The sequence below is a fragment of the Myotis daubentonii genome, chromosome 2 (assembly GCF_963259705.1).
Source record: "Myotis daubentonii chromosome 2, mMyoDau2.1, whole genome shotgun sequence".
In the NCBI taxonomy this organism is placed as follows: Eukaryota; Metazoa; Chordata; class Mammalia; order Chiroptera; family Vespertilionidae; genus Myotis; species Myotis daubentonii.
This window is the reverse complement of record NC_081841.1, coordinates 106627205-106653846: the sequence shown is the minus strand read 5'-3', so window position 1 is coordinate 106653846 and position 26642 is coordinate 106627205. Positions and strand designations below refer to the sequence as shown.

The 26642-nt window shown below is 39.9% G+C and overlaps 1 protein-coding gene across 12 annotated transcripts in view; it reads right to left on the bottom strand.

Moving 5' to 3' along the window:
* The window catches only part of FRY (FRY microtubule binding protein), a 608287-nt gene that overhangs the window by 259911 nt on the left and 321734 nt on the right, over nt 1-26642 (bottom strand). For all 12 annotated transcript variants that reach the window (XM_059684112.1, XM_059684113.1, XM_059684114.1 and 9 more), the window contains 7 exons: nt 22045-22135; nt 21760-21839; nt 21573-21653; nt 16046-16214; nt 12598-12690; nt 12402-12500; nt 4820-4921 (listed from right to left, as the gene is read on the bottom strand). In XM_059684112.1, the coding sequence (XP_059540095.1) occupies nt 4820-4921; nt 12402-12500; nt 12598-12690; nt 16046-16214; nt 21573-21653; nt 21760-21839; nt 22045-22135 (715 nt within the window). The remainder of the gene's footprint in view (nt 1-4819; nt 4922-12401; nt 12501-12597; nt 12691-16045; nt 16215-21572; nt 21654-21759; nt 21840-22044; nt 22136-26642) is intronic.

The window sequence follows — 26642 nt, the reverse complement described above, 5'->3', positions numbered from 1 at the left end:
CCACTGATTTATTTTTCTTTTAATTTTATTTTTAGGCTTGACCAAGATATTGGTCTATATTTATTCTTCCAAATACACTTTACAACTACTTTTCTAGCTCCAGGAGAAAAAAGTCTCAATTTTTTAGATGCATGCTTTCTACATAAACGATGATCTTTTTTTTTTTTTGCTTGTAATTAAAACAGGTATGGTATACTTTGTAATTTGTCAAATGTTTTGGTGACATAAACAAACTTTAAGTAAACTATCAAACTACTAAAGTTGCATTTAAAATACGCCATCATTTAAAAAGTTTGGAAATTATAATTATCCTTCCTCCAATCAGTGCAAATCAGTCAACGTGAATGATGTGCTTACCTAGCAGTTAAAAACAGACTCTAGACACACACTGCCTGCATTTGAATATTCCCCACTCTGCAATTTATTAGCAGTGTGGCCAACTTCAAGGAAGCTCCTAATTTCTCTGGGCCTGATTTCCTACATGGAATGCAGACAAGAATCCCATCTGCCTCACAGGAGTGGTATGAGAATTAAACGAATTAATGCACATAAGGTATTGAGCACTGTTCTTGTCCACAGTAAAGATTATTATGTACAAGGCACCAGGGCCCAGCAGCAAAGAGGGAGGTGTAGGCCCTGATTTCTGGGAGCTTCCATTCTAGTTGAAATGTCTCCTCTGTTGTGAACTTCCCTCTATTGATATATAAGTATTTTATATGTGTTTTGTATATCATTCAGAATTCTCTCCTATGCCTTATCGCATATTGTGAATCATGATGGGGTAGGAAAAATATCATCAAGTTCCACTGAAGAGCCTAACTGGCATCTCTTGTTTAAATGACTTTCTGTCTTCTGTTTAACATCAACTTCCTTTATACTATATCCCTGCCCCCCTTTCTCACAGTTATCTTTTTGGTGTGTCTTCTTGTGACCAATGTTCTTTCACTATTATGAATATGTTGAGATGGTCTATTTTTGCTCCCATAAAGACTGAAGAGCAAAGTGGTAGACTTGAGGTTTTATTCTGTTTTACAAATGGATCCTGTACTGGTAACTGATATTTTAGCATTTCAAGATGATATCATTGATGGCTCTGACTGCCCCCCGACAGTGGTTTCCATGCCTATTTCCCATTCTTGGCACTGTCAAATGACATCCTTAAACCACAGACATGGTTGTCAACTTCCCTGCATTTAAAGAACTTAAGTGGCTTCTAGTTACCTCCTGGACAATGTTCAAATTCCACAGGGCCTTTGGTGACCTGGCTCCCCCAAGACCACCCTTGCCTTTATCTCGGGCTGGTGCACCCTTCTGTACCATCCCTTCTACAATTCCCTGAGTGCCTGGAGTGCCTTCCTATCCTGGTCTACTTGGAACATTCTATCTCTCTGGCAAGACTCAGTGAGGTGTGGCTCCCTCTGTTATGTTTCCCTATCCCTCTACTCCCTCCTCCCCAGAAAGACTGCCAAGTGCCCCTGTTTTCTGGCTTCTAGAATGTTGGTCTATCCCTTCACTTTTCCGTGAGGTCTGGACTGTGAGCTCCAGGGACTCTGAGTTGCTCATCATTGGGTTCCCAGTGATTGCCATAGAGCAGATTATTAATAAATATTGAATTTTAAAAAGCAAAGTGTGAGTAGTAGCTAAAGCAAAATTTGAGGCATAAGCAAGATTTCTTTATATAGAGCCTATGCAGAGGTGGGCTTTGACGAGCACTCCAAACAATAATGTTCATTTAGTTGGAAAACATTCTTGCCTGATATTGAATGACCTTGGTTGTCACACAATATTCTAACTAAAGCAGTTAGGTTCCAAACTAAGATTATCCTGCTATACTTCAAAAGCAATTTTGGACAGAAGATTTTGGTATTTGTGGCCACAGCAATAAATTGCCATGCAAAATATAATCTTAATTCTAACTAAAATTAATCTCAAACACATCTAGCATATATACAAGTGCACTGTGAACATTTGTAATAATTTCTCTTTTTTGTTTTGAACAAAATGACCACTTTCTATCGGTATAAAATGTAAAAAATAAAAGTTTAACTAGAACCAATTACTGAATAACTGAAAAGTTTTTACAAAAAAATGACATTGGACTGTATGTTAAATGTGTATTGACAGATGGATAAATACCTAAATAAAATATCTGAAAGTGGCTATTATAAAATAGTTGATAACCTGGAAAATTTTTGTTTTTCAGAATACTTAAAAGCTTAACTCTATATCCATTGCTATTATAGTTCACTGCCAATTTTAAGAAAATAAATGGTTCTAGTCTTGGATTTTATAATCAGCTTTCAGAGCAAGTATATAGTTGGTGCTTAAAACAGCTATGAAGCAGATTATTGTATAATTATAATAAATGCCAAAATAATATAATTAATCTTAACCACTTCATCAAATTAAAGTGTCTTATAAGAAAAAAGACAAGGCAACATATATAAGCACATACAGGATTTCATGACTAAGTATATTTCTCAAAAATTCTAAAGGAGCAAATATAAAACTTATAAAAAGAAATTCAACATCTTAGGACACAATGGAACACTTGTGAAGAATACATGCTATGTGCACTTATATTAACAACTAGAGGCCCGGTGCACAAAAATTTGTGCACTCGGGGGGGAGGGGAGGTCCCTCAGCCCGGCCTGTGCCCTCTCGCAGTCTGGGACCCCTCGGGAGATAACGACCTGCTTGCTTAGGACTGCTCCCAGGTGGCAGAGGGCAGGCCCAATCCCTAGGTACAGCCCCTTATCGGGCTCAGAGCAGGGCTGATTGGAGAGCTGAGACACCGCCCCCAGTAATGCACAGAGCAGGGCGGATCGGGAGGTTGCAATGCCACCCAGTCACGCTCAGGGTAGGGCCGATTGGGGGGTTGGGGCACCTCCCCCTGTCACACTCAAGGCAGGGTCGATGGGGAGGTTGTGGTGCCACCCCCTGTCACACACAGAGCAGGGCCAATCAGGGGGTTGGGGCGCTGCCCCCTGTCACTCACAGAGTAGGGCCGATAGGGGAGTTGGAGCACCGCCCCCTGTCACACACAGAGCAGGGCAGATCAGGGGGTTGGGGCGCCGCCCCCTGTCACACACAGAGCAGGGCCTGTGGCGGGGGGTGGGGGTGGGGTTGGGGCGCCGCACCCTGTCACACACAGAGCAGGGCCGATCAGGGGATTGGTGCGCCACATCCTGTCACACACAGAGCTGCAGGGCGATCAGGGGGTTAGGGATCTCCCCCCTATCAGGCACAGAGCAGGGCTGATCAGGGGGTTGGGGTGCCTTCCCCTGTCACGAACAGAGCATTGCGGATAGGGAGGTTGTGGCCCCATCCCCTGTCACACAAAGAGCCGCAGGGCAATCAGGGGGTTTGGGCTCTGCCCCCTGTTACGCTGATCCCCGTGCCGGGAGGCCTCACGGCTCCGCTGATCCCAGTGATGGGAGGCATATTACCCTTTTACTATATAGGATAGAGGCCTGGTGCACGGGTGGGAGCCAGCTGGTTTGTCCGGAAGGGTGTCCTGGATCAGGGTGGGGGTCCCCACTGGGGTGCTTGGCCAGCCTGGATGAGGGGATGATGGCTGTTTGCAGCTGGTCACACACCCTTCAGGGTGGGGGTCCCCACTGAGGTGCCTGGCAAGTCTGGGTGAGTGGCTGAGGGCTCTTTCAGGCTGGCAGGTGACTGAAACTCCCAACCGCTCCTTTTTTTCTTTTTTTTTCTTTTTTATTCTGGGCCAGCTTTAGCTCTGAGGCTTGGCTCCAGCTCTTAGTCCTCAGCTGCTGAAAGCAGGTATCTGGTTTGCTTGGGTTCTATAATCGAAACACTGTTTCAACTCCAGCTCTGAGATCCCGGCTGGCTGAAAGCAGGTTTCTGGGGTTTTGTTTAGATTCTATATTTGTAACAATATTTCAAACTGCAAGCTCAGAGGCCGGCAGCGGCAGGCGGGGAACGTTGGAGTCCTCTGTCACTGAAGCAAGCAACCCTCATGTTCGCTTCAAGCTGCCTGGCTGCTGGCCGCCATATTGGCTGGCAGTTAATTTGCATATCACCCTGATTAGCCAATGGGAAGAGTAGCAGACGTACAGCTAATTACCATGTTTCTCTTTTATTAGATAGGATGGTTTTCATTTAGTTGTCCTTAATCAATAGGTCACTAAAACTTAAAATGAGTTTACCACTTGCAAATTATAGAGCCAATTTTAAAGCTAATCATTACAGTTGTTTTCTCTGTAGATTCTGCAGTTTCAGGGACCATGACTTTATTTCTCATGTCACCAGGCCTTTATGCTGCCTCCCTGAAGAGCTGCTCAATGAAGGCTCGGGCCTGACAGACTGGCATGTGGCTCAAAGAGAATACCTTAAAGTAATCACAAATAGCGGTGACAAGAAATAAGTGCTCTCTGTTACCAAATCAGTCATCCCACAGAATGAAACTTCTTTCTCAAATATTTTCCTAGACTAGAGGCAATACATGAGCTTCTGAAATGAATACACATGCTCTGCCAATGGAGTGTGACTTCCTTTTTATAAAATCATTTAAGTAAAATGTGACAATAGAGGCATATGAGAGAAGGGCATTTATTTTTACTTTTAAAGTGATCCAGAAAAAATATTTCAAGTAATTTCTCTTATCCCTAAGTTACCTTCTAAAATTGACTATATGTGGTAAGGAGAGATCTTATTAATATTTTTTAATTTTCTTTATTCCAACAGGACAGGATAATTCCCCTGCAAATAACAGAAATCACTCTCAGAAGCACATATACCAGATTAAGAATCATATATATTTTTATGAAAGACTTTTTGAGCCAACAATACTAACCTTAAGGTTGGATAAGCAGTTGTTGAGGAAAATGTGCCACCTGTTCAGGAACAGCTGCTTCTGACTGACACAGAGCAGACAGGTGACCAGGGGGTACAAGGCCTGAGGAAAAAGAAGACAACATCACCAGAGGATTATAGTCCAACCAACCAGGTAACACAAGTTCTCTGGAACCTCCTTATGTGGCCTGTTTGGGCCAGAATAAATAGGGTCCTTATGACACAGAGGTGGATATTTCACAAAGGCTTTCTGATGACAATGGGGATGAATAATCTAGAGTTCTATATTGTGTACAAGTTTCATGTACAATAAGTAAAATCTGATTCATTGATTTCGTCTTCACTACGGAATTTTAAACATAAACTCATTTCTTGGTGAGAGCATATTTTTTCCATTGAGTTTTAGAGACAGTGGAAGGGGGAGGAGGGGGAGAGAGAGAGAGAGAGAGAGAGAGAGAGAGAGAGAGAGAGAGAGAGAGATTGATTGATTGTTTCTCACATGCACCCAAACCAGCAACCTGCAACCCAAATATGTGCCCTAGGTCAGAATCGAACTCGGGACCCCTCAGTCTGTGGGCTGACACATTAACACAGAGAAAATCGGGGTAGGGACAAACTCTCTCTCTCTTTTTTTTAATCACTTTTAATCCTAAGAAGGAAAAGAGGAAGGCACACTAATTTTGAAAATGTTACTGGATTTTTTGCTTATAAAGCATCTACTAGTTTGTCCCTGACTTAGAGGTAGGTGTATATATTTTCTTTTGCATGTTACCTTTCTGTAATTAAACAAGATTCCTAAAAGAAATGTTATTACATTGGTAAACTCCACCAAGACAAATTTAACCACAGAAAGAATTTCTTATGACTGAATAAACAGAGGTGCTACTGTGCTTTTCCAGCCTAAATGGGCCAGTTGCCTGCAGCAGCTGAAGAAGACAGAAAAGCTAATGGGCAACCACCCAAGAAATATACATGCAGACCTGACACCACTTTGCTGAACCAGAAGCCATATATCTTTATGGCTCCCCCCGCTCCAAATTAAGGCTAGTGAAGATTTAAAAATAGTATTACTGGCTTGTCCATAAATTTGAACTAGCAAAAAAGCAACTGCCACAATGAGATTCAGTGCTTGACAATTCATTAACTTCTTTTTAATTTACTTTATTTTATTTTTTTTATTCAAATAATCACAGTTGTTTTTCATTCCAACAATTTACTAAAAGTATGTGCACACATTTACATATTTATGGACATGGCTTAAATATAAAATCATTGTGGGATGTGAACTGGTGGGGGAATAATACTAGATTTCAATTTAAGATTTAACAAACTCAGAAGTAGTTGATTTTATATTGTAATTCTAGGTTCAATTAAGTTTCTGCTACCTCAATATTTCTTTTAAAAAATATTTAAATCATTTTTTGTTTTTCAATTACAGTTGTCATACATTATATTAGTTTCAGGTGTATACCCAGTGATTAGACATTATATAACTTTCTAAGTGATTACCTGATAAATCTCATACTCATCTGATATCATACAGAATTATTAGAATACTAGAGGCCCAGTGCACAAAATTCGTGCATGGGAGGGGGGGGGGTCCCTCCAGCCTGGCCTGCACCCTCTCCAATCCGGGACCCCTCGGGGGATGTCCGACTGCCTCTCGCAATCCGGGACCACTGGCTTCTGCCTGCCTGCCTGATCTCCTCTAACCCCTCTGCCTGCCTGCCTGATTGCCCCTAACTGCTCCCCTACCAGCCTGATTGCCTTAAACTGCTCCCCTGCTGGCCTGATCACCCCAAACTGCCTCTGCCTCACCCCACACCCAGGACCCAGGATTCCCTCCTTCAGCTGGTCTCAGGCACCCGGGACCCAGGCTTTCCTCCCTCTGGCTGGCCATAGGCACCCAGGACCCGGGCCACTTCTCTCGGGCAGGCCGCCGCTGCAGGGGACTGTGGGCAGGCAGCTTCTCCTGGGATGCAGCCACAGGTGCCCAGGACAGCAGGGCGGGCAGCTTGTCCCTCTCCTGGGCCGCAGGCGCTGGTGCCCGTGACCATGGGGTGGGCAGTTTGTCCCTCTTCTGGGCTGCAGGTGCAGGCACAGCCGCTGGCACCCAGGACTGTGGGGTGGGTGGCTTGACCCTCTCCCAGTCCGCAGCCTGGCTGGTCCCCATTCCTCTCTCCCCAGTGTTGAGTATCTGAGCTGTGACAGCATGAGGGCATGATGACCATTTGCATATTAGCTCTTTATTATATAGGATTATTGACTATACTAGAGGCCTGCTGAACAAAATTCAGGCATGGGTGGGGGGGGGGGCGTCCCTCAGCCTGGCCTGCACCCTCTCCAACCCAGGACCCCTCGTGGAATGTTCAACTGCTAGTTTAGGCCTGATCCTGCAGGGATAGTCCTCTCACAACAATCTGGGACTGCTGGCTCCTAACTGCTCACCTGCCTGCCTGTCTGATCACCCCTAACCACCTCTGCCTGCCGGCCTGATGCCCCTAACTGCTCCCCTGCCTGCCAGATTGCCCCTAACTGCCACTGCCTGCTGGCCTGATTGCCCCTAACTACCTCTGCCTTGGTCCCCGCTACCATGGCTTTGTCTGGAAGGACGTCCGAAAGATGTCTCGTCTAATTAGCATATTACCTTTTTATGGGTATAGATTCCCTATGCTGTACTTTGCATCCTCATGACTCTTCTGTAACTACCAATTTGTACTTCTTAATCCCTTCACCTTTTTCACCCATGCCCCCAACACCCTTCTCATCCAGCAACCATTGAAATGTTCTCTATCACCATGAGTCTGTTTCTGTTCTGTAAATTTATTTTGTTTTTTAGATTCATTTGTTGATAGATATGTATTTATTTATTTTTCTAAGTAATTTAAAAAATATTTATTATTGAGGGTATTACAGATATCCCCTCTTTCCCCCCCATTGCCCCCTCCACCCATTTCCTGCCCCACCCCAGGCCTTCACCACCCTACTGTGTCCATAGATAAGATCTTTGGTTAAACTCTTCCCATCTTCCCCTCCTCCCTTTCTTCTGAGATTCATCAGTCTTTTCCATGCTTCCATGCCTTTGATTGTTTTATTCACCAGTTTAATTTGTTCATTAGATTTCCTGTTCATTTATCTTGATTTTTAGATTCGATTGCTGGTAGATATGTATTTGTTGCCATTTTATTGTTCATATTTTTTATCTCTTCTTCTTCCTCTTAAATAATACCCTCCGACATTTCATATAATCCTGGTTTGGTGGTGATGAACGCCTTTAGCTTTTTCTTGTTTGTGCAGCTCCTTATCTGACCCTCAATTCTAAATGAGAGCTTTGCTGGGTAGAGTAATCTTGGTTGTAGGTCCTTATTATTCATCATTTTGAATGTTTCTTGACACTCCCTTCTGGTCTGCAAAATTTATTTTGAGAAATCAGCAGACAATCGTATGGTCACTCCCTTGTAGATAACTAACTGCTTTTCTCCTGCTGCTTTTAAGATTCTCTCTTTGTCTTTAACCCTTAGCATTTTAATTATGATGTATCTTGGTGTGAGCCACTTTGGGTTCCTCTGTGCTACCTGGACTTGTAAATCTATTTCTTTTCACCAAGTAAGGGAAGTTTTCTGTCATTATTTATTCAGGTTTATTTTCAATATCTTCCTCTCTCTTTTTCTTCTGGTACCACCATAATGCAAAAGTTGATATGCTTGACGTCCCGGAGGCTCCTTACACTATCTTCATATTTTTGGATTCTTTTTTCTCTTCTGATTGGGTATTTTTTTGCTTACTCATATTCCAAATTGTTGATTTAATTCTCAGAATCTTCTACTCTACTGTTAAATCCATGTAAATTGTTGTTTATTTCAGTTAGTGTATGCTTAATTTCTGACTGGTCCTTTCTCATGTCTTTGACATTCTCACTAAGATCCTTGAAATTCTCATGAAGATCCTTGAGTAACCTTATAACTATGATTTTAAACTCGGTATCCAGTAGTTTGCTTGCTTCCATTTCTTTCATTTGGGACATGTTTCTTTGTCTATGCATTTTGGCTGCTTCCATTTGTTTGTTTCTATTTACTAGGCAGAGCTGCTCTGTCTCCTGAAATTGGTAGATGATCTTCTGTGGTAGGTGCTTTAGGGCCCAGTAGCTCAGCCTTCGCAGTCACCTGAACTGGGCACTCTAAGTGTGCTCCTGTGTGGGCTCTGTGCACAGTCTTATAGTTGACCTTTGATTGCTGTTGGCATCTCTGGGAAGAGCTGACCTCTGGGCTAATTGGCTGTGAGGACCAGCTATGACTACAGTGAGAGAATTGCTATGCAGGAGATGAAGCAAGGTAGGCTGGTGCTAGCAGTGGTTCTCAACCTTGGCTGCACATTAGAATCATCTGGGAATCTTTTTGAAATCCTGATTTCTGGGCCTCATCCTCCGGAAATTCTTTTTCTTTGTTACTAATGTTGTGGTCCCACCCCATAACAAAGAAACAGATTTTCCGGAGGATGAGGCCAAGAAATCAGGATTTTAAAAAGATTCCCAGGTGATTCTAATGTGCAGTCAAGGTTGAGAACCACTGTGCTAGAGTCAGGTCTCTATTGGGCCTTTTATTGATAGGTTTGGGGCAAGTTGTCACCAGCTGCAGCTTGTTTAAGAGATTTTAGCAAAGTCTGAACCTTGATCCAGGACAGGCCATTCATATGAAAAAGCTGCTGCAAACAGCTTGGGTGGGGCTGCAAATTTGATGGGGTGGGGTCTCAGGAATCTACACGTTGGAAAAAATAATGTGGGCCACATTAATTGAGACTCAGATATGGCTGCCAGTCAGCCCTGTGACAGAGTTGGTCCCAGCACAGGAACAATGACCCTTGTGAGCACCCTAGACTGGAAGAAAGCCTTTCCTGAGTCCCTACCCTGATGCCAGGCAATAAATCCTGTTCCTCCTATGTGTCTGGGTCCCCCAAAGCCACCTGGTGCTGGAGCTCCAAAGAAGCAGGACCATGTAAGTTTGTGTGTGGCCCTTTAAAAGGAACACCTGGGTCTGTGTCACTCAGCCAAAATTCCTGCTGTTTTTTACAGCTCAAAGTTATGGGGACTTCTCTTTCCAGCTCTGGAACCCTGGGCTGGGGGGTCTGGTGTGGGGGTTGGGACCCCTTGCTCCTCATGGGCAGCCTCTGCAGTGATGATCTCCCTCCCGATTAATAAAACAGCATACATGGGGATTGGACCAGTCCCTTCTGAGCCTCCGCCTCTCCTCTCAGTCTCAATGTGCTTTTTTCTTTAATTCTCTAGTTGTAAAACTTCAATTCAGCCAGCTTTCAGGAAGTTCTGAATGATAGTTATTCCATATTTTAGTTGTAATTTTGATGTGGTTGTGAGAGGATGCAAGTACAAGTGTTTACCTATACCGCCATCTTGGTTCTCTTTAGATTTGTATTTATTGCCATGTTTTTCTTTTTCTTCCTAAAGAAGACCCTTTAACATTTCATGTAATACTGGTTTGGGGGTGATGAAATCTTTTAGCTTTCTCTTATTTGGGAAGCTTTCTATCTGACCTTTGATTCTAAATTATAGCTTTGAGGTAACTCCATACTGCTTTCCACAGTGGCTGCACCAGTATGAATTCCCACCAACAGTGCAAGAGAATTCTCTTTTGTCCTCATCCTAGCCAGCATCAACACTTTCTGTCTGTGGATTTAGTGATGATAGGCATTCTGACAGGTATGAGGTGAAATCTCATTGTGATTTTAATTTGCATTTCTCTAATGATTAATGAAGTTGAAGTTTTTTTCATATGTCTATTGACCATCTGTATGTCCTCTTTGGAGAAGTGTCTATTCAGGCCCATTTTTAATTGGATTTGGGGTGGGGGGGGTTGGTGTTTAATTTTATAAGTTATTTATAAATTTTGGATATTAACCCCTTATCACATGTATTATTGGAGGATATGTTCTCCCATTCAGTGGGTTGTCTTTTCATTTTGTTGATAAAAAGTTGTGCAAAAACTTTTTAGTTTGATGTAGTCCCATTTGCTTATTTTTTCCTTTTATTTTCCTTTCCCAAGGAGATATATCAGCAATAATATTGCTATGAGAAATGTCCTAGATTTTACTGCCTGTTTTCTTCTAGGATTTTTATTGTTTCAAGACTGACAAGTACCATATAATTTACTTATCCATGGAATCTAATGAATAAAATTAACTAACAAACAAAATAGAAACAGAACCATAGATACAGAGAACAGATTGACAGCTGTCAGAGGGGAGGGGGCAGGTGGCTGGGTGAAAAAGGTAAAGGGATTAAGTTAAAAAGCAACCTCAGAGACACAGACAACAGTGTGGTGTAGGGCAGGAGCATAGACTGAGATATGCATATAACATTTATTTACACAGCCCGACTGGTGTGGCTCAGTGATTGAGTGTGAACCTATGAACCAGGAGGTCAGGGTTGGATTCCAGGTCTGGGCACATGCCCAGGTTGTGGGCTCGATTCCCAGTGAGGGGCATGCAGGAGGCAGCCAACCAAATGATTCTCTCTCATCATTAATGTTCCTATCTCTCTCTCCCTCTTTCCTCCTCTCTGAAATAAAAAATCTTTTAAAAATATATTTTCACAAATGTAAGTAAATACATCTTAATTCTACCACACACACTAATACCACATATTCCATAATCTATAAAAAAAAACACACATTTACCTGTGCTGCCATTATAAATGAAAGACTACTTTTCTTTTATAATCTACTAAATTTTAAACTTATTTTTGAACTACTGCTACCATTGAGTGCAACTCTAATTCAGGCCAGAAATCTAAAACAAAAAACAACAACAAAATCACACAACCAAGCATCAGTCACAATGACCACAGAATGTAGACAAATGAGCAAATTTGCCAGCAAAGCAACTCTGAGTACCTACTTAAATAATGGTGGCAATGTTCACACTTTGAAGACTAGCATCAACCATGCCAGTAACCAGTGACCTAAGCAAGCTTCTCCTTCACCCACACTGTGGCAATTACAGAAGGTAAAACACTGACCGATTCATAAATCAGAGCTTTATTTACCACTGAGAACAAAAGGTAGGAATTCAAAAGAACTTTCTATGCTGCTCTTAGTATAAAAGCTTTTCTAGAAATTGTTTTCTCTGCCTTCTGAGAACCTTTCTTATGGGGAATTATCTGTGTCCCAACTTTCCCTCCTGCCTGGATACACTTTGGTTCTGAATATGGAATAGAAATTAGCTAGAGAAGACTCTTGAGGACTGAGAAGAGAAACTATGACTGTAAACTTTAGCCTTCATGGAAAAATACCTAAACATTAAAACAAAAATTAGTTAAGGCAATCTCAAAAACAACACAATTCTTAGGACTAGAAGGGTCATCCAAGGTGACATGGCCTAATTCCCTTATGTTATCATGATTTAATCATGGTCATTATTGAGTGCAAGCTCCAAATTGTGAAATACTACCTTTCTTTGAGGTAGTGTTAGATAATTCTCCTGTCAGTGGAACGCTTGTGACCCCTGAATGGATTCCAGCCTAGGAGCCTTAGTCTCTGCAGTTTTGGGTTTGGGATTTTCTTATAGTTACTGACCAAGGAATGCTTCTTTCGAGAAGAAAGTTCCAGCGTGGTATCATACAGACTTTCAACAAAGTTTCTAAGGCAGGGGACATTGACTTCATTTTTAACAGCCTGTAACAGAGATGCATGTTAATACTATATTAATTAAATTGTTGGTAATCAAATCCAGTTTGAAGAAGTTCTTAGAAATTAAAATTTAACAACTCACAGCAGCAACTGGGACAAGAATTTCAACAAAAAGCCCGGCCAGGGCATGCTTGATGTCTTTGTCTTTGACCTCCAGGAAATAATGTGCACATTCCTGGGAAGCAGAAAAAGAGTGAAGGACAGGAACATAGACTGAGATATGCATATAAAATGTATTTACAAAAATTTAAGTAAATACCTCTTAATTCCACCATCCATACTAACATTGTATATTCCATAATGTATAAAAAAAAACCCCATGAATTTAGCATTTACATTAAAATTAACAATGGCCCCAATGACATTTTCCAAGGCTAGTTTTCTCACTCCCCTCCTACTTCCATCTCAAATCACTAAGTTGAAAGGACAAAGCACTACAATCAGCAAGCAGACATTCATCAGCTGCCTTTCTGGTTGATTCAATCAGTCATTCATTTCCAACAAACTTCTATTGACTACTTACTATGTGTGATGCCCTGAGCCCTAGATTGACCCCAAAACACAGACCCCCAGAGAAGGTAAACATGGAAAGAGAGGAAGAGGAAATTATATTTTCTTGAGGCCCTGACATCCCTGGGTACAGAGCTATTTACTTGCTAGCCTGAATTTTAAGTGTGTTTATTATTCAGACAGTTTCACAAGCAAGTCTGGAAGCCTCTCCTTCCCTACCTTAGACAAGGAAACCTTTGCAATAGTTTCCTTAAGCAAGGATTTCTTCGCCTGTGGACTGCTGTCAATGAAAGGATATTTTGGGTTGCCCAGGGATCTAGTAGGAGTTGGCCTGTCCCGAATTCTGCCAGCTCCTTTCTCCTTCCTGGCCTTGGTAGTAACTTACTGTGGTCTTTATTAGGTATTGTTTTCATGGAAGAGTCAAAGGCTACATGTATATGTTAATATCTATATTAGCTACTACCACTTATTTTCAGTCAACATTGGGATTATCACCAATAATAGTTACTGAAGTCCCCAGTCTATCAATATCATACTAAAACCTCAGCCCAAGATAGTCACTGCCAGCATGGAAAGCCACTGACAACAGGGGGGAGCTTTATGGTTCCCAGCACTGTGACCCTTTTCCTATATTATTTTGCATGTGTATAAAAATACTCTCTCAAATCATCATTCAAGTACATAGATACATGAATTAGGTGAGAGGGATAAAAATAATAATAGTTTTATTTTTAATAATAGCAGTTACTGAGAATTCTCAGAACCCCTGTCTAAGGTTAGTGTCATTATCACCACTTTGCAGATAGGTGAGTGAGGCCTGGGATGGGAAGGTGGGGGAAAGATTAAGTCTGACTTGCCCAAGGTCACAGAGCTGGTTAGTGCTGAAGCTTGAATTCAAACCCAAGAAGTTTGATACACAGCCTATATTCTTTTTTAAAAACAGCCTTTTTGAGATATAATTAACATACCATGCAACTCACCTATTTAAGTGTATTTTCTGTATATTCACTGTTATAAAACTGTTAGGGGCAAAAATAGAATATTGGGACTAGCTATGATTATGGGAAATATTAATCATGCTCTATTAACCATGATTGTTTTGTGTTGGTTAAAGAAAGGACATTCTAACCTGGCTGGGAGTTGTACGCCCCTGTGACCTGGGAGTCAACCTTGGACCTGGGAGTCAACCTTGGAATTCGGTTCATTCTCATTCAAGACTTGCCTATTATCTTGGAAAGATTTAACAACTTTGTTGTCCAAACAATGGAATCCCACCCCAACCTCCTACTTCCCCATACCTGTAATCCCTACTTCGCCACGTAATCTTTGTCCTACCCTATATAAGCAGCTGGTTTATGGGGGTCTGCAGAGCAGATTTTTGTGGATGACTTGCTGCTCTCCCACCACTGCCTGCATTATTGGAATAAATGCTCATATATGATTCAACCCTGTCTCTGCTTAATTGGTTCAAGTAGTGACAGGCAGCATGGACCCATTGATTGTCTGGTTACAAAACTATCACCATAGTCAAACTTAGAAACTTTTCATTATCCTCCAAAAAACACTTTGCCCTCCTTAGCAGTCATCCCCAATTTCCCTACTCACACTCCCTTCCTCCAGCCCTATACTTTCTGTCTCTATAGGTTTGCCTATTATGGGTATTTCCTATAAATGGAATCATATATGTAGTCTTTTGTGTCCAATTTCTTTCAGTTACCATACGATGTTCAAGGTTCATCCAAATTGTAGCACTTATCAGTACTTCATTCCTTTTTATAGCTAAATAATATTGTAGACCACATTGAATTTATTCATTCATCAGTTGATAAACATTTGGGTTATATCTACTTTTTTGCTGGTATGTATAGTGCTGCAATGAACATTTATTTGCATTCATGTTTTTGTGTGCACATATATTTTCATTTCTCTTGGGTATACACCTAGAAGTGGAATTGCTGGATCATACAGTAATTATAGATTTCACCATGTGAGGAGCTTTCAAAATGTTTTCCGAAGCTACTGCCACCAGCAGTGTATGAGCGTCCCAATTTCTTGACATCTTCTTGCTAATACTGTCTTTTTTTAAAATATATTTTTTATTCATTTCAGAAATGAATAAAAAGGGAGAGAGAGATAGAAACATCAATGATGAAAGAGAGTCATTGATCGGCTGCCTCTTGCACACCACCCATTGGGGATTGAGCCCGCCTTGTGCTCTGACTAGGAAGCCAACCCTGACCTCTTGGTTCATAGGTCAATGCTCAACCACTGAGCCACATCAGCTGGGCAACACTATCTTTTTTATTCCAGCTGGTTTAATGGATATGAAGTGGTACAGGCTATATTCATAGCCACTATATCTTAGCTCTTTATTAAGATTCTCACTAGGTCAGAGTCAGAGCAGCATTAAAAGTATCCCTTCAGATACTAAAGTTTTGTAAACTTAATAGCTGTATATTCTGTGGAATCCTCATTAACAACAATTCCTTTGTTAGCACATAATAATAAACACTGTGTAATTGACATCCAAACCTGTATGGCTTGGTTAATTTTCTAAATTCCTTCTGATAGTATGAATAAAAAGATCTCTTCATTATTTAAAGTTCTGATGCCTATGAATTAGCATAGCCAACTAATGCTATTAACTCTAAACAGTAAAAAAATCAGCTATATTTTATTTACAGAACAATATGTAGCCAATGGATGAGAGAGCGAGAGAGAGAGAGAGAGAGAGAGAGAGAGAGAGAGAGAGAGAGAGAGATGGAGAGAGGGAGATAAGGTTAATAAATAAGACATTCCCCTGGACACCCTGCTCCAAAGTTGATGTGAAGTTTAAAAATAAAATTATATGCCTGCAACTCTATTATTTGGTTACAAAGCTCTTTCTGAATTATTAAGGAAAAAGTAGGACTTTTTTTACACTTTGACAAGTAACTGGGTTTTCATATTCCAGGTGAATTACTTTGAGGAAGGAAGTCACTCAAACTGATAGCCCTTGGTCTTTCTGCTGAAGATATTACCTGCATAAACTGAAGAGAGGCCTCAAAGTCCTCCACTGGGTACATCTTAATCCGAAAGAATTTCATCCCCATTATCAGGCTGATGATGCTTTGAACAACATATGGGCTCTGCTCCTTGTGTCGTAATTCTTTGAGCTCTGCCATAAATTTCTTCTTCACAGAATGGAATCTAAGAAGAGAATATGAGTGATTTATCAAATAATGGGTAGGAAAGTGACTGTAATGAAGGCCTCCAGCATCTCGGGGTGACAAGGAACAAGGATGGGGTCCTTCAAATCAATCAAAGTACAGTGTCTGAGATTTTGAAAGGAGTTGGTATTGGGGATTTGGTAGAGTCCCATCTTCTCCCTTGTTATTCCATAAATACTCAACATCTCCTTCAGTCTAGAGATAAGATCCAAGGTTACATAGATCCTCTCAAAATACTACAGATCTTAAACTGAGTTCCATTTCTTCAGGCTTAGCAATTTCCAACACACTTGCAGACCTCAAGGACCTGAAGCAACAGTGGTGAGCATATAGCAATAATAGCATGCCAGGCTTGCTAGTTCTGACAGTGACAGGGAATAATGCTCAGGAAAATGCCCACATCCACTTCCAAAGTTTTAAGTTGTTGTTTTATTTATAGTTTTAAGTTTATGATTATTGAAGAAAATATTTTTAGGTTAAAAGAAAATCTAATAATGGGAAAATTTAAATCAGCTCTAGAAGATAAGTTCTCTACTACATGGGAAAAGATCCAGTCCTCAAGGAATTTAAGGCATTTGTATTGCTTGAAAATAAAATAATATTAATAATTAATAATATTAATTACAACATTATTATATAGGATTAAAAAAAGAATAGATCTTAGGATGCAAGGTGGTAGCAAATCTTCAAAGTACCTGAGGGTGAGGGACTATAAACACAGAAGTTATCCAAACTATTTCTGAGATAGGCAGTTTCACAGTTAGTTAAAAAAAGAAAACACAAGGAAATTGTTGTAAGAGTCATGTTACTGTATTTGGTTTCCTGAGACCATCAGCCTGAGGTTCTGCATAAGTTAAAAGGGATAATTAAGAATAAGGTGTGATTGGAGAGGGCAATTATGATGATAGAAGTTAAAGGCCATCTAGTTGAGCCTCAGAAGTATGGAACAGCAACTCTTGATACCCCAAAGTAGAAATTTTAGGACAAATTAAGAGGGAAATAAAATATAGATACTGTTTTCATAGATACTGTTTCACTAAAAGGCAATGACAGGAGTGTATGACTGAGAAGTTGGGTACAAGGGGCTTCTGACAGCTGGCAATTTTCTAGTTCTCAGCTTAAGTGGAGGAAGTGACATGGTATTCATTTGGTAACATTTGGTTAAAATTGTTTGTCTTGTTCTAAATAATGTGTGGATTTTTTTTCTTTAGGTTTGCTATATATATATTTCACAATAAAAAAGATTTTTAAGAAGACAATGGAGCAGAAAATATAAATTCCAAACTCCAATGTCATCATTCTTTTCTACTTCTTAGAGTAAAAGAATAAAATTGATGATGATAGCCACAGTAGCAGTCAGAGCTTACAATATGCCAGGCAAAGTTCAGTGAACTTCACATAGGGTAACTCATTTAACTCTCACAACCACTCTAGTGGGATACTATTATTATGGCCCTTTTACAGAAGAAACACTTGTGGCAGAGGTTTTGTAATAGTCACGTAGCTGGTGGAGCCAAACTTTTAAGCAAAATGTCTGGCTGTAGAGGCCATGCTGTTAACCTTTATGCTACAGTACGTCCAGACCAGTGGTTCTCAAAGTGTGGTTCCCAGATCAGCATCACCTGGGAAACTTGTGAGAAACACATTCTCTGGCCCACCCCAGACTTCCAGAACAAGAAACTCTGGGGGTGAGTCCAGTCATCCTGTTTAACAAGCCCTATAGGTGAATCTGATGTGCTAAAGTTTCTAAGGTACTGGTATGAATCAGGAATAACAATCCAATACATTTGTAAGATGGTGTATATTTGATGTACCTTACATACACTCTTACATTTTTATCTTCACAACAATCCACTGAGTCAGGCAGTGAATGCATTTCCACTTTACAAATGAAGAAACAGATCTGGTAGACTAAAGTGACAAAGACAAGACTCAAACTCAGGTTGTTCTGATGCAAATTCCAGGAATTTCCACTATAACACAGCTGCATAGTTCATGACAGTCATGAACTATGAAATGTAGCACCTGCCCTATCTAGAACAGTGTATAGTTTAATTGGGAAGATAAAATAATGTATCCTTGACAATGAACCTTGTGAATAAATAATAATAATAATAATAATAATAATAATAATAATAATAATAATGTGGTGTGTTAGCATGTGTCTGGAACTTTGCCTTGATCTCTCTGATCCTTCAGGGAGGTTGAATGATCCAGGCCAAATCACTTTCTCGTATCTTCCATTGTCTTTTATGTGAATAATATACTTAAAAGCAGGTGGAGGGCACTGGAGAATGAAGAGACTCTTTCCAGCTGGATAATTAGAGATTTCAGAAGGGATCTGACTATCTAGAAGGGCAAGCAGAGGTCTTTTGGCAGAGATGGGGGGAAGGTAGGGAGAAGAAATGGCATGGAAAGCCATGAAAGTGACTTTCAATCAAGATTATAAAAATTAGCCGAAACCGGTTTGGCTCAGTGGATAGAGCGTCGGCCTGCGGACTGAAAGGTCCCAGGTTCGATTCCGGTCAAGGGTATGTACCTGGGTTGTGGGCATATCCCCAGTAGGAGATGTGCAGGAGGCAGCTGATCGATGTTTCTCTCCCATTGATGTTTCTAACTCTCTATCTCTCTCCCTTCCTCTCTGTAAAAAATCAATAAAATATATTTTTTAAAAAAAGATTATAAAAATTAATAATGAAATATGAGAGTTTAAAAAATTAATTAATCTTACATGTTATATTGTTTGAAAGATCACATGATACCTAAGAAAGTTTTCCATTTCTTTTTCATAACTGAAACAAGGAGAGGTAGGAAAAGGCAGGTTATTTGTATAACCCACTATTTCAATATTCTCATGAGCTAATAGTTAAAAGTCTATTTCTCATTTGAAAATAAATATGGCTATCTTTTACTTAAAAAAATTCCAAAATGACATAAGCATGTTATTTTAACATAAAAATATTCCTAAAATCTATTTGTACAAAAATCTATATTCCCTTAAGATAATTTCAGGGGAAAAAAAACTTCTCTTCAATGACCATGCCTTTAGTATTTAGTATTATCTTTAGTAAAAACATTAGCTAAATGACATTCACATACAAATAACTTCCGCTTTAAAATGAATAGTACATATTTTAAAGTGAGAGTAAGAATATATACATTAAGATTGTATCACATAAGGAGAAAGTAGTTTTGAAATCTATGAATCTTATAAGTAATCATCAGTATTTAAATGAATATGTCACATTTTAACAACAAAAAAACTCCCTACCTTAAAATACCTAATTTTAACTTAATTGACTTTAACAAAGTTAACACTATAGGTGAATACTACTTCATAGCGAAAATGTTTTCCCTTAAGGACAATAATTAAGCACATCCTCACTATTAAGATTAATAATAGTCATTCTGTTAAGACTAAAGTAATATTAAAAACTAAAGTCATAATGAAGAAAATATTTCATATGCATTATCATTAGGAACTGGATACAAAATCTTAAATTAGAATTGTTGTATTACCCCAGTTTATTTTAAAAGAGATGACAACCTGTACCTGATAAGCAAACACCCCTTTTCCCCAAAAACAAACGAAGCATTAATTCCTAAAGCAGTGATAAAGTGATAGTCCTGGTGCACTTACGAGAAGAAAGTGATGTGATTATTCCTAGTATGATACCAGTTCAAGACTGGACTGTCTATCAGTAAAGGTTAACTGTCCATTGATTGTGATGACCATATATTACTGTGATTAACTACAGGAACCCACTGGCCAAGTGGTTCTCTTGTGACGGCAGGGTATTGGAGCCTTGTCCAAATAGAGACATTTCTTACACTCTACTATTGCAGAATTAGGACAAATATTGACATCATAAAAATATAAAAAGTCACTGTTGGCAAGAAAAATTGGCTTGGTGTATCATACATTTAACCAAATATGGCAATTCCTACAACTTTAGAGTATTGTTTAGTTATGGCACTGGTTCTCAATTCATTCAGAACTAAGCCCAAATTGAAGTAGCTAAGAAAGGCCATTCTAGATGTAACGAATACTGTTATGCATAATTCACAAAAACTAAGAAAAACACAAGATGTTATTTTTGGCATATTAAACTGCATATGGACTGATGAACCGTAATGATTACAGTGGGCTATATTAAATACAGTCCAATGTAGTCAACTGCAAAATGGCCCAGATAATTCTACTGTTTAGTTCTAAAGCAAGCTTTAGCCAGTTTTTTCTTTCCTCTGTTGCCGTCAGTCTTTGACCTTCGCAGTTCTCACTGGCATGAGTGTACCTACCTCTCTTTCATCTAATACTCATGTTTCATGTGTTAGAAAAAATGGGTTGTTCAGATAAATAGATAAATTGGGTAAGATTAAGTCATGCCATGGGGTTTTTTGGGTCTATTCCTGAGTTCCTGTCTATGTTTTGGCTAGGTAAGATTGCTAAATAAGTACTTCAATTAAAAAAAATTGGGTAGTTCCATGATACTAAGTTAGGAAATTCCATCTCTTAAAGATAAACATCTCTTTCAGAAGGTTGCATTTCTCAAGGATCAGGGCATCACTGCTGCTTTCAGCTGGCTTCTTGCCTTGGGTTCCCATTAGGTCTGTAGCTCATTTTGCCTAACTAGGCATTCAGGATCTTGCCTGATCTGCCTGAGGGTGGAATAAGATGATGGGAAAATAGGGTGTAACATCACTTTTGGAAGAAGTATATTATTGCTAATAATCTAACACTACTTTGTTCTAGCCTGCTAAGTAGTGTTATGGGGCCAGATAAATTTAGCAATGACAATTTTCCTCTGACTTGTTTCCATGACAGAGTATGGGACATTTTTAGCTCAGCTGAATTAAGTAAGCTCTATAGTAAAGGGACATTCTAGAATGGAATTTTCCCACTCATAGATGATATCGTAATCACCCACTTCTGGAATATAGAAAACAAAACATTTTAGTATATGTTCTGCTGAAGCTAGCACAACAAAACTTTTAAAACTGATTAACTTCTTTGGAATATTTGGGCAAAGATAAAAATAATTTGATTAGACCATTTCTTTATTTGATGCAGTCATATGAAACTCATGAACTCTTGGTAGGATCTGACCCAACTGTCAAGTGAAAAAAAATAACAAAGCAAACAAATTGGAAAAAGACTTGTATTTGCCTTGGGGAAGCTTTTAGTCAGTTTCAGAGACAGGGCACACGCAGCAAAACAACCCTAGCTTCCTGTAAGTTCACTCATGTCTCCTTCCTGAGAGTAAGGTGGAGGGATGGGATGAGTTGACAGAAACACCCCTGTTCTTGTGGTAAAGGTTTCTGACTGACATTTACTTACTTAGCTTGTGCCAGCACTCCAATGACTTCTGCATACAGGTCTGCCACAATGTGCATATTACCAGTGTTAGGACCAAGGTACCTAAATAAAATACAATTAGACACATTATGGGTCCCTGGTCATCTAAAACTTGATTTAGTTTTAGCACCCAATCTTGTCAAAATTCTAAAGTGAGAAATTACTTTACCCTTCTTTGTATTTAAAGTGCTTGAAAGCCAAGTTAATAACATCATGTATTAAACTGTCTAATACAGGATGAAGTGGAATCTGGAAAAAAAAAAGAGACGGCTCTTAATTTGAAGGGAATATTAAAGATCAAATCAATAAGAGTACTTCCAATAACTGTATATGGACTTTAGCAATCAATAAATCTAATTCATATGACCCAGTACTTGAAATTCAAAAATAATTAAAAACTTAAGTAGTTTTCAGATAACTAAATCATATATAAAAGTAACATTAAATTACTGACCTGCTTTAAAACTTCTATTAATACTAAAGAAAAAATAAAATCAATGGCGAGGTCCCGTCTTTCCATTAAATAATCTCGCTGCTGTTCATCACTGTAAAATTTTAAAAAGTCACATTAATTGGCATTGAAGATATTGTGAGTGATATAATTCATTAAAAATTGAGGACTCATCTCAATGGGCTGCAAGCCATTTTTGATATTACAAGATTGCAGTGGTAAAAACAGTACTTGCTGAAGCTAACCCTAATACTCATGTACAGTGAACAAACACTGAATCAGAATATTTGACTGCAAATTTTACATTTTCAACCATGCCAACTTGAGTAGCTATTTGTGAATCTATAACCCCATCTTGTCAGCTTTTCTAAGGTATGTTTCAACCCAGGAATTCTATCATCTGTAAAGTGGACACAAACACAAGACAGAGTTACCATACTAGAGGTGTACAGTGAAAGCATCTTGTGAAAGGAGCTAAATGATGTAAGGACATAACGTGATTAGCAATTGGAACAGAACTATAGGGGTGAAGAAAGGATCAGCATTTATTCTTTTTGCACTGTCCCATTCTTCTTGACCTTTGTCCCTTGATATTTATGAAAAGAGGAAAGAAGAAGTGAGAGGGTATTGGAAGAAAGAGACTGAAAAACAGATGGAAAAAGAGGTAAAAGAGGCCAAGTGGAGTTATTTGAACTCATTCAAAAGTTGGGGAGCAAAACTAGCACTGCCAGAAGGATGGAAATGTAAGTCTCTCCCATATCTTATGCTTATTTAACATACTGACTGAGGGCTAATTCTCGATTGAACAAAGAAAGAAAATGAAATGATTGCTGAGTTCCCCGGCAGAGAAGCAAGAATAGTGGCTAAGAGCATTGGCTTTGGTATGAACCAGTCCTGAGTTAAAATTATGCCTCTTCTACTTATCAGTAATGCCCCTATCTATGACTGGAAATAATAATAGCAATTATATAAATGTTTACTTGAGTACTAAATAAGATAAAGCAGTTTACTCTCTCAAACACACAACTGCTCAATACTTGTATCTATATATATAAAAAGCTAAGCGACTGGCCAGTAGGTATGATATGCACTGACCACCAGGGGGCAGATGCTCAACACAGGAGCTGCCGAGCAACAGCAACTTTGCAGAGTGCCCCCTCGCACTCCGGACACCTTGGGGGATGTCAGGCTGCCGGTTTCAGCCCAATCCCTGCAGGCCAGGCTGAGGGACCCCACCTGCCAGAAAGACCCCGCTCACTCTGCAGACACCCTTCGAGCCCTGGCGCCGCCCCAGGTGAGGCAGGCCAGGGAGGGACTGCAGGAGGGTGGCTCCAGGGCATGTCTGGCTCCTCTTGCCCAGTCCCACCCCACCGGCCACCTTCTAATTAATTTCCTTTCAATGTGCACCAATTCGTGCACCGGGCCTCTAATATTAAATAAAGCAATGAGAAAGAATGGCAGGATTTGGACTTGTCAGGCATATTTTCAAAACAAGTCAAGAATATTTTAAATATGAAAATTTTTTGTCTTTAGTCCAGAGGAAATGAGCAGAAAGGAAGATGATATTTAAGCTATAAAAAATAACTTCTGGAGGAGCTCTGTAACCACCAACAAGTCAAATTAAGGCTGGTAGATGACAGGATGGGTTAACAAGGGAAGCTGCAGCCTTGACTTTCAAGGGGAAATGTAGTGACAGGGTCAGAACTCCTTCATTCAGGATCATTTATGAACAGTCCTGCCAGAAGGAGGAGAAGTGAACTGAACAGAACCATCTATCAGAAGCCCTTCAAGACCCACCAGAAGAAGAAAGTGCTACTACCAGTTGGGAAAGAAGAAAATATGTGGAAATACATTTAAAAAGAGGGCATTCACACATCTAACCTAGAGATTATATCATGGAATATGGGAATAAGAAGCTTAATGACCAAATGGAAGGAGAACTCCCAAAGATGGCCAGCAGCAGTAGAGAAAAAATGTTTGTGTTGGATGGCTCATCGGGGTCTTTAAAAGGGGCCAGAAGACCTTGAGAAAGTAGCAGTTCTTGGTAGAAAAATATTTTTTAAACTCTTAAGTCTGTCTTATTTATTAAGCCCATGATACTTTCAAATAAAAGTAAGACATATACTTTTCCAATATGAATTCAACTTTATTGCTTGTTTGAGGTCTAACTTTCAGGAGCCAGAGGCATTTGACAAATTTATTTGGCAGTCAAAATGTTGATATTATACTAATCCTAGAAAACATAACCCAAATACACACTTGTCACATTCGACTGTTTTCAGTTGTTCATGCTTCTCCTGAAAGCTCCTCTTTTCTTTTCTTTTCTTTTTTTTTTTTTTTAGTAACAGAAACTCACATTATTGGCTACATTATGCTTTGGAGACCCTGATTCTGTTGGCTTTCTCCCAAACACACAAATCCTCTCTCTTGTTTAAACTTTCAAATGCTACTGAGTTGAATTTTGCTGTCCTGATTCTGTATTTGATCCCTACAATTACTTTGATCTCCTGAAAATAATCAGTAACATGATTAAAAAAAACTATTATTTTCAATCTATAAAGCAATCAATTAATGAAAAATCTAATTTTAGTAACTAAGTTCTGACAAAACCATGGAACAAAACTAAAACTCACTTAAGTCAACTCAACAAAATCATCCCACTTACTACCTCCAGGAAAGTTTTAATAATGTCTCTTCATAATCTAACAGGTAATGTGAGAAATATAATAAAATGATTCCATTAATTTAATAACCACACAGTCTCAATTTTCAGACACAAGAATTGAATTTCTACCTGTAAAATTTGATACATTAAAAAAGTATTTATAAAGAGAGATTGCTGGTCTTTGGAGAACCAAGATGGCGGCATAGGTTAACGCCAGAGTTTGCTGCCTTGAACAACTACTTCAAAAGTGAAACTAAAAGACGGAATGGACATCACCCAGAACCACAGGAATGCTGGCTGAGTGGAAGTCCTACAACTAGGAGGAAAGAGAAATGCATACGGACACTCAGAGGAGGCGCAGTGCTGAAGTGAAATACTGAGGTGCGGAGTGCGCGGAGCGGGCTGGCGGCGGAGGGCACGGTTGGCGTTTTCAATCGGGAGGGAGTCGCAGACTCTGAGCTCCAGATACAGGCGAGTCTTTAGGGACCCAGACTCAAACGGGAGAAGCGGGACTGTCTGGCTTCGGTCAGAGCGAGGGCAGCTTTCTCTCCCAGCTTTGCAGCGGGTGCTGGGACTCAGAGAGGCAGAGCCCCTGGGGACAGGACTGAGAGCCGCCATAACTGCTCTCTCCGGCCCACCTTGTTAATCCCCTGCGACACACCCGCCCGGCACAAGCCCTGCACAGAGGCATTTGCCAGATAGCCTCGGGCAAAGGCTAGATTAGCACCTCCCTAGAGGACAGAAGTTCTCTCACTGCTGACACAGCTGATTCTCATAGCCACTTGGCCTGGAGGTCAAACCCTCCCTGGTATTAGCTACAACAATCAAGGCTTAACTACAAGACTGCACACAAAGACCACTAGGGGGTGCACCAAGAAAGCATAACAAAATGCGGAGACAAAGAAACAGGACAAAATTGTCAATGGAAGATATAGAGTTCAGAACCACACTTTTAAGGTCTCTCAAGAACTGTTTAGAAGCCGCCGATAAACTTAATGAGATCTACAAGAAAACTAATGAGACCCTCGATGTTATGATGGGGAACCAATTAGAAATTAAGCATACACCGACTGAAATAAAGAATACTATACAGACTCCCAACAGCAGACCAGAGGAGCGCAAGAATCAAGTCAATGATTTGAAATGCGAGGAAGCAAAAAACACCCAACCGGAGGGGCGGAATGAAAAAAGAATCCAAAAATGCGAGGATAGTGTAAGGAGCCTCTGGGACAGCTTCAAGAGCACCAACATCAGAATTATAGGGGTGCCAGAAGATGAGAGAGAGCAAGTTATTGAAAACCTATTTGAAGAAATAATGACAGAAAACTTCCCCCACCTGGTGAAAGAAATGGACTTACAGGTCCAAGAAGCGCGGAGAACCCCAAACAAAAGGAATCCAAAGAGGACCACACCAAGACACATCATAATTAAAATGCCAAGAGCAAAAGACAAAGAGAGAATCTTAAAAGCAGCAAGAGAAAGAAACTCAGTTACCTACAAGGGAATACCCATACGACTGTCAGCTGATTTCTCAACAGAAACTTTGCAGGCCAGAAGGGAGTGGCAAGAAATATTCAAAGTGATGAATACCAAGAACCTACAACCAAGATTACTTTATCCAGCAAAGCTATCATTCAGAATTGAAGGTCAGATAAAGAGCTTCACAGATAAGGAAAAGCTAAAGGAGTTCATCACCACCAAACCAGGATTATATGAAATGCTGAAAGGTATCCTTTAAGAAGAGGAAGAGGAAGAGGAAGAGGAAGAAAAAGGTAAAGATACAAATTATGAACAACAAATATGCATCTATCAACAAGTGAATCTAAGAATCAAGTGAATAAATAATCTGATGAACAGAATGAACTGGTGATTATAATAGAATCAGGGACATAGAAAGGGAATGGACTGACTATTCTTGGGGGGAAAGGGGTGTGGG